The sequence below is a fragment of the Larimichthys crocea genome, unplaced genomic scaffold, assembly GCF_000972845.2.
Source record: "Larimichthys crocea isolate SSNF unplaced genomic scaffold, L_crocea_2.0 scaffold434, whole genome shotgun sequence".
NCBI classification, from domain to species: domain Eukaryota; kingdom Metazoa; phylum Chordata; class Actinopteri; family Sciaenidae; genus Larimichthys; species Larimichthys crocea.
Window position 1 is genome coordinate 110,151 of NW_020855649.1, and position 13,898 is coordinate 124,048.

General features: G+C 41.1%; 1 protein-coding gene across 11 annotated transcripts in view; it reads right to left on the reverse strand.

The window, feature by feature from the left end:
- The window catches only part of LOC104937143 (pleckstrin homology domain-containing family A member 7), a 135,861-nt gene that overhangs the window by 96,223 nt on the left and 25,740 nt on the right, over nucleotides 1-13,898 (reverse strand). The window contains exon 1 of one of the 11 annotated variants that reach the window (XM_019261063.2): nucleotides 1,419-2,345. The exons of the other annotated variants lie outside the window; for them this stretch is intronic. Coding sequence (XP_019116608.1) covers nucleotides 1,419-1,489 — 71 coding nt within the window. The 5' untranslated portion in view covers nucleotides 1,490-2,345. Of the gene's footprint in view, nucleotides 1-1,418; nucleotides 2,346-13,898 lie in introns of those variants that run through there. 11 annotated transcript variants of the gene reach the window in all.

Genomic DNA, 13,898 nt, shown 5'->3' on the forward strand with positions numbered 1-13,898 from the left:
GGCATGTGCAGGTGAACATAAAATCCCTCAAAGGACGGTAAATCCAAAAAAGAGGATTAAAAATTAAGATGAGAAGATGGGTAACAGGGGCGTGGATGACTGAAGCAACGAGGACTTAACAAGCACTGAAAAATCAAATAAATACATTTGTAAATAGTCCATTTCCTGCAGATATTCAGGTTGTTTCTATTGCATCTTAAGCATGCTGAACATTGCTTTTATGTAAACTGTCATGTTTAACTTGAATGCATGAAGTGACGGGGCTACAGGTGGAACATTCATAGCATGAGTCAGAGTACTTCACCATAAGAGAGAAGAGTGGGAGTGAATAGCGAAGGTTAGTTTGTTTTGGAGCTCTTGGCTATTCTCCCTCTCTCTTTCTCCCGCTCGCTGATCTGACAGGTCACTGACCTGCCCAGTGGTCTGAGGTATGACTCACTCATCAGCTAAGTCTCCCCCCCGGTGCAGACCACCTCTACCACTCCTGCTGCTGGTGCACCAAAACTAGCACATTTGCATAAACCATGTGCACAACATGAATATAGACAACAATATATACAACTATTTTCTATTTTTTATAATGCATGTACACATACTGTCATTTATCATGTTATTCATTTTTTATGTCCTCATTATGTTCAACCACACAGGGATTTCATAAATAACTAGTAATGGCGAATCAGTATTCTGGTGTTTGAGCTCAAGCAGTCTTTAGAGGTTAGAGACTATTACAGTATCTGACAGAAAAAGAGGCGTAGGCAGGGGTCTGTTCTCCCCTCGGGGAATGAGGATTGATGGTGTTCATTTGAGACTGGGTCACATCTGAAACCTTGTGATAAATGTGATGATGTCACACTGCGTGGGGAAGTGAGGGTTGGAGGGGGTGAACAGGGACATAATAAAAGAGGATGAGCAAAATCTTATGTAATGTGTTTTAATCAAGTGTTCTTTATAAAAAAAATATAGTCAGGCTCAAAAGCTCCACATCCTGACTGTAGGAGTGTTTTTAGATAACATGATAACATGAGTTCTTCCCTCTGCCGTTAAAAAAACCTGCCTGTTCACTAACTTCTATTATTTTGCACAAACCAGTTTTCTGTGTTCTGTTAGAGCCAGCTGCCAAACAAACATTCCTGACAAACCAGTCAGGTCACAAACTCTGAACCAGAGAAGACTAAACCATCAACATCTTGTCTTATTTTACAACAGACAAGGATGCATTACATCAAATTCATCTGATCAACGAATTTCCATTACAAGGGGCCAAGCAATGACCCCTGAGGAACACCAAAGATTGAAAGTGATCCAAATAACTTTCATCGCCAAACATGGTGAAAACATAAGACAACATACGACTTTAACAAGTTACTGTAACTGCACAGGAAGCAGAAGGTATATATAGAGGTCTGCGGGCATACCTGCAGGGTGCATGGTAGAAGGGATATCCAGGGTGAGGGATGTGATTGCAGTATCCAGACTGATTCCACATGGTGATTCTCTTGTTCCAAGTGATGACAGTTCACAAGTACCGCCGCCGTTTCTTTTTTTCTACTTTCTATTTCTAGTGCTATGGAATCAGACGCGGGCTACTGGTAGTCACATTAATCAAAGTGTCTTGTCTCTTCTCTTGACTGGCTCCATGGGGAGAAACTGAGAAGTGGCTGCGGATTTGAGAGTAGGATTGAGGAGCTGCGGTGAGGAAATGAGTTAAGGGGCTGAGTCCAAACAGAGAAGGGATGATGAGTCAGGTTTGGCGTGGTTTACACACCTGGATATGAAGTCTGCTCTTGCTGCCCCAGCAGAGTCTCAGACAACTGCCCCAGGTGAAGTCTGACATCACAGGATACTCCTTTAACCCTGCCTCCAGCCAGTCATTTTCCCTCCGTCTCAGGTGTAATCAGGTAAAACAGATGTCTTTGTGGTTAACCTTGCTGAGCTGTATCTTTTGCCTGTTAAATCATGCGTAATACAGCTCCCCACCTTACATCTCAAGGATTTGGCTCGCACTTCTAGGGTTTCCGACCTCTCAGTCACAGATCTCCATCAGACAGTGCTTAAGATAAGCGGCAGATTTCAGAGAACTCCATCTCTCCCACAATCCCTGATGACAAATAGGAGCTGTTTATGTCTACTGCACGTGCAGTACATTCTCTCCAAAGTTCACAGGCTCCACAAATCCATCTTTTTTGGACATGAGCAGGTTAAAATCCACAGCCCCCGAGCCCCCTGGCGCTGCATGTAGTTTGCGTCTGAGGCAGCCAGCTCCGACACAAGCGCTTACTTCCCCAATCACTGGCTTCCCACAGGCTCTCCAGCCTCACGAAACAACAGCGGTGCACAGAGCTGAATGACTGAGCATACTCACAGAGAGAGAGAGAGAGAGAGAGAGAGAGAGAGAGAGAGAGAGAGAGAGAGAGAGAGAGAGAGTGAGGAGGGAGGTGACAGAGAGAGAGAAAATGAGGAAGAGGTAAACAGAGCGGCGCTACATTCCTTTTCCCGCCTCATGCTCATCTGGCAGGATACACACCGCTGAGAGGAAGAGAGAGAGACAATGTGTGTGTGTATGTGAGAGAGCGAGGACGACAAGATACAAAGTGAGAGTGAGGAAAGAGACAGTGACGGTGTTTACGTGCACATAAATGTGATTAAAGCATAATGTAAGAACTGAATGTCAACTTGGCAGAGCCCATGTAAACACCTTTACTTTACCTTTGCCAGGGCAATTACGATTGTGGTCAGCTGTGGTTGTGTAATCACATCGTATGTTAAGTGCTGTGGTTTTATAAACAGAGAAAGAATATGCATACACCTTAACTGCATTTCTTTAGGCATTGTGTGAAGTAGTACAGGAGGAGGTGCTGACGTAGAGCAAACTGTTTTTTGACACTAATGTTGGAACAATACCCGAGTTTCTCTTTCCAATACTTTACTTTGAGATACACAAAAAATAGGATTAGATTCCACAAAGAGGCCAAAGATCTCAAATCAAAGAATATGTGAAGATCACATCAGATCCTAGCTTTCACTACTTGGAACTTTGAATAATTCTGCACAACGGACATACAGTATTGAGGTTATGAACTCTGACATGTACACATGCCAGGCTGTATGCCTCTCAAATATATCCATATGGATGAAGGCTCAACCATGTCCAGCTGAACCTCTCAGAAACTGAACTGCTGGTCCTCCCAGCCAAACTTACTATACACCATGACATCAACAACAAAACTTGGGTCATGAGACAGGGACTCAGGGGTCATGACCGATGACCAGCTAACTTTCTCTAATCATGTCCTGCCGCTTTACACTTCACAACATAAGAAAAATCAGGCCTTACTTGACTACTTGCTACCCAACTACTGTAGTCACGCTGTAGTCATCTCACGACTAGATGACTGTAACACCCTGGTCTTCCATGAACTCTCAGTCAAGAGCACATTACCCAGCTTCTCATCGCCTGACTCCACCCATACACCTCCTGAAGACCTCCAGCTCTTCAAAGAGGACCTTCTCTCCAACACTAACAACAACTGGAAATGCTAAATCTATCCCCCTCTACAACTGGACCTTGATTCTATGGGGGTAGTACTTACTGCTGCTCTAACATGCCCTTGTCACACTGTAGTCACTTTGTATAAAAGGGTCAGCTGAATGACTAAATGTAATTAAATGGAATCACAATCTGAGTTTTGTCTAATGTAATTCATAACGAATGCTGTAACTAATAATCTGCGAGTTGTTTTCTCAATTATTCAATGAACTGTTTTGCCTGGAAAATATTAGAAACTGATGGAAAATGGTCGTCATAATTTCTCAAAGCCCAAGGCGACATCTTCAGTTGATTTTATCCAACCAACTGTCCAAAACACAAAGATACTCATTATTCATCTCACTATCACTCATCCTCACATGTAAGAGGCTGGAACTAGATAAGCATTTTTTTCTTCTATTGATTAATCAGCTAATTATTTCCGCTCCATTTTTAGTCCATCGCAGAAAGCAGGCTCAGGTGCATTCACATAACATTAGTGAGCACATGTAAACGCAGCCTGTTGGTGAAAATGGTGAAAAAATGTAAATAGATAGCGCTAATAGATTGAGAAGGCAGGCAGATAAACAGAAAGCGGAGCTCCAGCAGACGCAGACAGTGCGTTTAAGTGAACAGCGGGTTATTCACAGCAGCCCCAAAGCCTGACTCTAAACCTCCCAATCATCACATCAAGCCTGCAGGTGAGAGGTCACCTCTGTGCAGCTAAACAGAGATGTGCTCTCTCTCTATCCCCGGAGAGGTGGACTACTCCAATGCCCTAGTAAGCAGAGCACTGCTATGACCCTGCTGCAAGGACAGCTCGGCTGCACCTGGGGGAAAGGAAGGCGACACAGCCGCCAGGCTGGCAAAATGACAGCTTCACTCACCGTGGGTCAAAGTCCATGTGTAATCTGATATAAAAAGAGAGTTCACAGAGAGGTAGGTGGCTTCAAAAGCTACAACCACGTAGCCACTGGATTACCTTGAGAATAGCTGTGTTCACTGAAGAGACTTTGTCTTCGCAACCCTGATAATTTGACGAGAAGAGTTAATTGGTGCCAAAGTGTGACATGAATCAGATAATAATCAGATGCATGGTAACATGCATGTTTACTGCTTGTGCTTTTCCCTTTAGAAAAGAAACACTCATTCATAAATGACATCTTACACCCCATTATGACACTCTTGGTATCATCTTGCATCACTGTCCCGTGTGAAGTAAAATAAACCCCCTGCCTAATGAGAGTAAGGGCTCGTTTCACAGAGCCTGTGGCGTTGGCAGGAAAGTTTCCCATTAGCCACGGAAAAACACCAACACAGCCGGGGAATGTTTGGTGACGTTGGACCACGGAGGAAACTTTTATCAAAAAGCATTAAGCAGTGTTTACCCTGGGCAGAATTCAACTCATTTCCTGTGGCTTTCGGAACTTTCACGTGAGATATTTCACAGTAACTTGAGCACAAGCGACAAGAGCTGGACTGTTCGAGCTTCCAAGAGTTGCTTTTCTTCTTTCTTATTTATGTCCGTAAACAAAACATAACTGAGTCAGACAGAACAGGCAATTTGAAAATGTCCAAATTAAAAAAAATAATAATGAATGAATTTCAACTTAATAATTATTTCTAACTATTTCCGACTTTTTTTAGATTAAAATATTGAATTAAGTTCTAGCTTTTTATAGAGGATGAATTTTGCTAACATCTTGCTTTTACATTACATTTGAAACCATTTTTCATTAGTGCCACTCACAGAGTTAGAGCATGTCAATGTGATAAATCAGGTAAATTTTGCCAAATATTGTGACGTAAGGAGTTGCAGATCCCTGTCTGGTGACCTCTGACATCATCTAGACTTGACTTAATTCACACAGCCTGAAGGAAAATTATCTTCTGTGGTGTAAATGACTGGTTACATCAGACCTCTTTGCTGTGATGGGAGTGCAGAGAGGGGAGAAAAACAGGAATAGGAAAAGACAGGACCGGGGCTGAAAAGCAAAAGCAGGGAGGGGTAGAGACACAGAGAGGAAGGGTGGGAGGGAGGTTGGGAGGGATGAAAAGAACAGTGGAAGTGGGAGGGAGGGGAGCAGGTAGGCGTGCCTGTCTCCCATTGTTTGTTTTTGTTGTGAAATTTAATTCCAGCTCAATCTAACCGGGGATGGAAAACACAGGGGACCCTGCTCCACCGTTTCCTCCAGCCTCCTCTGTCTCTGTCTTCACTCTTCTTGTTTGAAGAAGCAGGTGGACTGGCTCTACCTCTGCTCGCCTATCCGACCCCGCACAAACAAACACACACACACACACGGTGGACTATGTTGTGCACAGATGTTAGAGGTACACTTACAAAGACATTTACATGCACATTCATGCATATGTCCATATGCCAACAGATGGAACATGTACACACATTGTACAAATACATCAATACAAATATATATACGGATATACAGCACACAGCACACATGTGGCGGTTGTCATCTTGCAGACAGCTGACAGCTGTGTTGAAATCATTATGTCAGTGGGTGAGATGGCAGGAGTGTGATTGGGCCTGTGGTTCAGCTTATCAGGGTTTTACAGCATAAACCCCTTCACAGGCACTCGCCTTTAAACACACACACATCCCTTTGCCCTCTGTCAAGGTCACATCTGAGCCCAATAGTTCTGGAAATCTTTAAAAATCAACACTCCTGCACTCTTTCCATCCTTCAGTGTGTGTGAACTACCGCCCGACAACACAAACAACAATAAACCTAGTTGATGATCGATACTATTGATTAAGTCATAACTCCAGATTTCTGCCTCCAAGACACAACATTTTCTCCTCAAAGATGGCGCTGTATAATTACAAAGGAACTTGTCTACCTTCATGAAGTGAAAATTAAAACAATAAAAAAAACGGCACTTTCTATCAGCCAATATTGATCTATCGCAGATATATATCGTATCTATTTGTTGTACAATGCGTATAATACAAATGTAGTCTCTCAGTGTACTTAAAAAAATCTGTACTATATATATAATATATATATATTATATATATAGATATATATATAGTAAAAATAATCCTGCTTCCATTACATATGTTTCAGGTTTGAGGGTTCACTGCAAGAAATGTGTGTTTATTTACATAAAAATTATATCAGCCAATATGTTGATTGATGAATTTTTTTTGCTCCTATATGGGTAAAAAAAACATTCTCTAATTGAAAATACAGAGCACTCAGACTTTAAATCTCTTCACCTCCCATCCCGTCACCGCAGCTATGAATGTGAAATTTTGCTTTTGTTCTGGAAACTTCTGTTAAATTATTCAAAAATCCTACTTTAAAGTCACCCAAAGCCCCCCCCCCACCCCCACGCCCCTCACCCCCCCCCCCCCCCTACCCCCCCCCCCCACCCCCCACCCCCCCCCCCCCCCACACACACACACACACACACACACTTTCATTCCTGAATGAGACACATTCTTGCAATCTCTGCCTCACCTGTGTTCAGCCACTGGCTGCTGGGACTCCATACTAGTTTCCTCAGGAGACCTTGATCAATCACACAGCTGCTCAGGACTGTGGGAGAATCAGCTAACAGCACGACATGCATGACTCCAGATAAAAAATGGACAGATCTGTTCAGGAAAATCAGTCAAAGGAGTCACAGAGTCCATGGAGGGTCTGTGGAAACAGAAGCGTTGTATGCCCATGTATATGTGTATGAGGATGGAGGGGTGTAGACACAGAGAAAGCTGGAAAAAAAAAACCTTCTAGTGAATATACTCTGACCTGACTCATATAATTCAAGAATGTGACCACTGGTAGTAGCTTTGTAGCTTGAATGACGCAATAATTTCTGTGTGTATCCGTGTGTGTGTGTGTGTGTGTGTGTGTGTGTCAATATCCCAGGGGATCTTTTGATCCAGATTCTTCAGTCTTCATCCACCCACACACACAGACACACACACACACACACACACACACACACTCCTATTATTAATACTCTTCCTCTGAGGTATTTCCTTTCATCACGCCTTGAGGTCTCTCATCTTCACCAGCTAGAATATGACACTACAATTAGAAGAAATACTTTATATGCTGGATCAGATCCAGATGCAGAGCTATGAGGAAAGCAAAGACACTTTCTTCAAAAGGTTTGGATTTACTGGATTTGATTGTCTCCCTGTATCTGATCAAAGATATGCTTTGCTGAATAACAGAAGTCAAAACAGAAGATTCACACAGCCTTAGGTACACATCCTTGCATGACTGAATCAAACAGTGAAAGAATATTAAGAGGAAATGAGAAAAATTGTCTGTTGGCGATACTTCAGCTGCTGCCATCAGTCATTTATGGGACTGGGACAAAGCTGAATGGTTCAAATAATTCAAAGCAATATCATATTTTCAATTTAAATTGCAATTATTTTCTATAATCTAGAACTCCAGAAGTGTTAATAGGAATAGTAGTAATAGTATAGTAGATCAGTGTCTACCCATCATAATCACAAACTAGTTCCGACGAGAAAAAATCCAGTTTGTTCAAACCTTGTTTTCATGGGAGATCAGAATTACATCATACATTCACTAGTTTTCAAAAAATATCATTTTCATGGTTCTAGTCATCCACAAAGAGTAATATTAGCAACCGGCTGGTGAGAAAGGTTTGATATCTGACTGATGCAGTTGACAGCTCAATACTTCAGCTGTTGGAGCTGCAGTGTGAGGGAATTACTTCAGAGCTTTTCAGTGAACAAAACAGAAAACATGTAACGCTCAGTGATCTGCCAAAACTACCTAGCAAGCTAGGTGCCAACAATTTACATCTTTGAGTCAGCTAGACTGTTAATCTGAAAGTGGATTGTTTTTTTGAAATATTAAAATGATACTGAGTGACTGCATGTGAAACCATGTTACAATCCAGACATAAAATCATTTTAACCAGAGTTTAATTCTGTCATAATCCAATTAATCTGATTAATCTTATCTGGCTACATAATTTGCAATACTAAAAATCATTTGAACAGGTAAAATCCACTGTCGTCTAAGGCCCTGTCCACACGAATACACTGCCTCACCCAATACGCTGTCATTTTGAAAAAAATCTCCATAAACACGGCGTTGTTTCCACAAATATCTGCGTCCACACGGATTCACTGGAAACGACCCAAAAGGCTGTAGTACATATGCCAGGCCTGTATGTGGCAGAAGGTTTTGTTGTAGCAGCTGTAATAGACTGAGTAGTTTCTGTAGTACGAGCACAAGCCTGTAGTCCGCCATTGTTGTTGTTATGACGCGTCTAGCGGCGGCGGCAAACACTTACTCGTGTGGACGGGCCAAAAAACTTTCTCTAGCTTGTTAAAACACTGTTAATACTGTGAGCTATGATTAAAAACACAGCTTTTGAGAACATTTTGATATTTCATGTTGCAATTTGAATATGAAAAAAATGTCCTATTTTGCTAGAATAAAAAGAAACCTTATCTATGTAGTGTTTTAAGTCTCACTGTCTAAGGTTTCTATAACTGGCAGAACAGACTCTTCACTGACATCCTCGCAGTGGAAAGCCTCATTGGTATGCAAAGGAAGGCATGAACAATCAACAACGACAGATGAAACTGTAATGATCCTGTGGAGAAAATTGGGCTATTGCAGTGGTAAATGGTAACGAGATACACAATGAGAAACAGAATCTAAACAGCAGCTCCTCAACCTGTGAGTTATGTAAATGGGTACAAAGGATAATTGTATCACTGGCGTTGTGAATACAGGTATGTATGTGAGAAAAGGTATGTGGAACTATCGTAATGAGCTGCTGGCACAAACAGAAAGCTAATGTGCATCATATTTATCCAGTCCAAAACACAACACGATGCTTCACTCGCTTCATGCACTGAGAGTCTAATACAGAACAGAAGGAAGAAGCATGACTTCTCTTTTTCTATCAAAGCACATAAGCTCATTCTCCCTTTACAAGGAGGCTCAGGTTCAAAGACGAGCAGTTCTCACAGCCTCACAGACAGACCAGAGGATTTCACTTATTCCCCAGACGAAAAAAACTTTTTCATTAAGCTGTGAAACTTGAGAAACAGTAACAAGAAAAAAAGAGAGCTGTAATGAATTCATTACATGCCCTTGAAGCATTTTCAGTCAAGACTCTTTTTCTTTCCTCTCTGAAAACTGGCTGTCACTCAGAGCTCGACTGAGCTGGTCTGAGTCTGATATGACAGCTTCAGTAACTGGGCCACATCAGCCCCCCCAAAAAGCAGTTTATGTTATATTGATCCTAACCTTACCTGCATGGTTTGGATAACAGCAATGTGTACTGGGTTAAGGTTGAGGTTAGGGTTAGTTGTCTGTGCCTTTTTAATACTACCACTTATGAAATCTTTCACAAAGCAAAAACAGCCAATCTTTTCAAATAAAGATTCATGCTGGGATTTCAATGACTAATCAATAGCTGATCATTAACAATAACAACTGACAACCAGTTAGGGAAATTGCATCTTATTGGCTCCTATCGATACTTTAAGCCTTGTTGTTTGCCTTACAAAGTGAAGTTGATAAAGCGTGATTTGCAGAGTGTATATGCGCCTTGGGTGACAACGGGGCTGAGACTGATCAATGGTGCACAGGTGAACAAAATCCAAGAACATGCTAGATAACTACCAGGGTCATACATCCCTACCACAGTATTTTGTGCTTTGGAGTCATTCGTATCTATATCCCTGGAGTTCTGCTGAAGACGGAGCAGCAGAGCCGCTTCCTATCTTCCATCACTGTTCAATCTCATCTCTTCAAAACACCTCACATCACCCACTGCCTCCTAAATCATTTTGGTTTCCTCGTTTCATCCTCTATTACCTCTAATAGTATCTGATCTTGAAGAAAAAAAATCCTTCCTTCAACCACTTCGTAGCACCTATTTCTAAAAATGATTTCAATACTGCCAGGGCAATTCAACTTTATTACTTGTTACCACTGCTCTGTAATTTCAGTGATATTACTTAAATCAAACTGAAGTTAATCTTATTCTCCTGCACTATTCTATGCTGCGCTGCTCATGAGTGTCAGCTAATAACTACAATATGAAAAATCACCCTTAATATTAGGCAGACATTCAAATCAGGCTTCCCAAATTATTAACACTAGCGCTGCTTCTCTCGATACTACCAATGATGGCATAATGAATACCATCTCAGTAGGCCAATGGAGAGAAGTAAACAAAAAAAATGAAGATTCATTAGCTTTCTCATAATACTTATTGATTCTGCAGTGGCATCTGAAAATCAGGCCCTACAGTGTATTTGATCTGCACGAGGTAAGAGCATCACAAATTGATATAAATTGCAAACTATTACTGTGACTTTGCCTCTGAACTAATACTATAAAAAGGTTTTATATCCCATGCATCTCATTTATGCTGCTTTCTCAACCGGATTTCACTTGGATTCTGACTGAAATGGTAATGACCAGTCCCTTGCTGCTTTTGCTTTGACTGAGAAATGAGGCAGTTCAACCTCCCCACCCAAAAGTGACCCCTTTCAAAAGGGCCTTCAAAGGGCCTTGACAGTGAATGGCTCGACAGCTACTGCCAGGAACAGAAGAAGAGCTCGCTGTCAGTCCATCATTGCTGGTGGTGATGTGATAGGAAATTCAAGGTGACACTTCATCGTTTGCGCTTAAGTGTGAAATTGTGTCGCTGAAAAGGTCAGAGACAGGCAGATATATAAGGGTGTCATCAGTATAGTCCTAAAACAGGACGGTTGAGAAAAAAAAATACAAAGCAGCGGGGAAACAAATACAGAAAGTGACGGAAAATGAAAAATGTACACTGAAGTCAGAGGCGTCTCAGACACATCCTTTGCATGTATCCTAGTCTTTCTCTCAATTTAAATGCATCTAGCATCTGTTAAGTGGTCTAATTACTTTTACTGTCACTGACTGTGTGCTGTGAGCCTGGTCTTGGGTGATGGCTGTTGTAATGAGGCATTCAATATTACACTACAGTAAGAGGAATAATTCCGCATTAACAAAGAGTAGAATTTTAGAGGCATTCTCGCTCAGCAAAGCCCTTCGCTTTGAGGGGCGGAATGGGGAAAATTCTCCACATGCTCATCTTTCTGTCATCGGCTCCCCACTGTTTGGAAAGGTCACATGGTCGTACAATGGAGATCAGTAGTTGACTTTTAATCAAAGAGCAGGACCGCCAGGTGGAGAAGTCTTGGTTCGTTGCTTTAAATGTCTCGAACAAATGCCAGCCTGAGAGCACATAAAGAGACATGCTTTCTATTGAAAGCGCTGAGACAAATGCACATCTGTAATCTGTAGTGCGGATTCTGCTTTGTGTTGAATTTAAAGCAATTAGGCAGATATTGCCAAGAATTATAAAAATTAATCTTTCTGCTTCAAAAGCCTGTTAGCTGTAAAATGATATTATTAGCAACAACTAATAATTTTTTTAGATGTTAATTATGTCATATAAGCAACCGTTCCTAAACACATTGATTATCTTCATCTCACCCGTCTGCTGTTATTACCCTGCATTTAAAGCAATCATCTTCAGCTATGAGTACTTCTGAGGCCTTCTTTGCCCGGGTTTTGCCTCTCAGGCCAATTAAAGGCCGCTCTATTGTACTGATCTGCGTTACAACCACAGGAACTTTCCTCAGGGACTTTAGAGGAATTCAGTTTGATCCACGGCGGGGAACAAGGTCTAAATGAAATTCTCAGAATATTATTTCACCCCCAAAAGGTCTGTTTGTGCTTTGGTCCCCTCCAAAAGTACAGAAACCTCAAGGGTTTGCAGTGGTGAACACTTCTGATTCTGACGGTCGAATACTCACATTTTTTTCAGCCTACATTTTTAAAACTGTGCAACCATTGTGCTTCAATGCATCAACAGGGAATTAGAAGATTTATGAGAATTATACAGGAGATTTTATACGGCACCATTGTTGTTGTATAATGATAATGTCGTCACTTTTCATACATCAGTGGACTAATTTGCATAAACTTTGCAGGGCTTAAGACCGTGGTGTAAAATGCAGCCAACAACGGGCTGAAGGAGCCTTTAAAAGTTCTGGTACTTTGGGTGGAAACACAGATACTTGCAGACAGTTGCTGTAGATAAAAACAGAAAAACTACCATGAGTGGAAGATGAAACACTGCTCTTTGAAGAAAAAGATACAACAAATATACATCATTCATAAGAAAGTATCAGGAATCTAGTCAAATAAAACTAATTTGTTTTCATGATTATGATTTGCACGAGTAACAACCAGTCAGGCAGACACATTATGTCTAGACTCACTACTAAAATAACTGAGCGGAGATGACGTGTCTTCCAGAGTAAAGACAAAAGACATCTCACATTAAATCTGATGACTCAGAAGAAGAAGTTAAACAACAATCTCAACCTTCGACCGTCTCTGCTTTAGTAACGCGCCGCACCAATGGGTGAGTGTGTACCGCTGTACCAAATCTCTAATTGGGGTGTGTATATTTCCTAAGTAAGTGAAATGATTAACAGGATGAACTGGATTTGTGTGTCAGTGTCATCTTGGAATAACAAGTCGGATGAATAGAGGAGCTGGCTGAGACAATCAGACAAATATTTTCCTGGGGGAGCTAGCCTAGAGTGAGGGATTGCTGCTGTTTCGTGAACGTAACATCTTCAAGGTTTTGGGCTGATTTTTTGACAATATACAGACAAAATGATTGATCACTTAATCTGTAATTGAATTGGAAATAATCATTAGTCACAGCACTATATTGTACACTGCATTATGTCAACCTAAAACCAGTCAGAAAATGCATGCCAGTCATACAATACAATATACCAGGGGTTTTCAAAGTGTGGGATAGTGGGCCTCCCCTAAGAGAACTCAAAAGCAGCCACGCCCCCCACACACACAATTATTATTATTACTTTTATTACTGTTATTGATGTTGCTTTGAATGTTCCACGAAGGCTTGAAAAAAAGGTTTCAACAATAAATGTCATTCACATCTTTATTTTTTTTAAACATCTTAAACATGTATGTGTATGTTTTTAACATCTTTTTAAAACACATTTTAACATCTTTGTGTGTTTTTAAACATATTTAAATACATTTAAACACATTTTTGTTAAAAAACATCTTCACTTAAAAAAAAATACTATTTAACATTTTTCAGCTGATTTTTTAAACATGTTCACTCATCCGACGTTTGCAGGCCGAGTAGCCCCAAAGTTATCGCGCCTTATTGGCAGGACCCAAGCCTGGCCCCGACTCTGCCAGACTAATAATGAACATGTCTTCACCCTGTGGCAGAAGATAACAACAGCATTGCAAAAGTTGTTCAGGAGGATTCCCAGAGGAGGAAAGAAGAGTTTTAATAC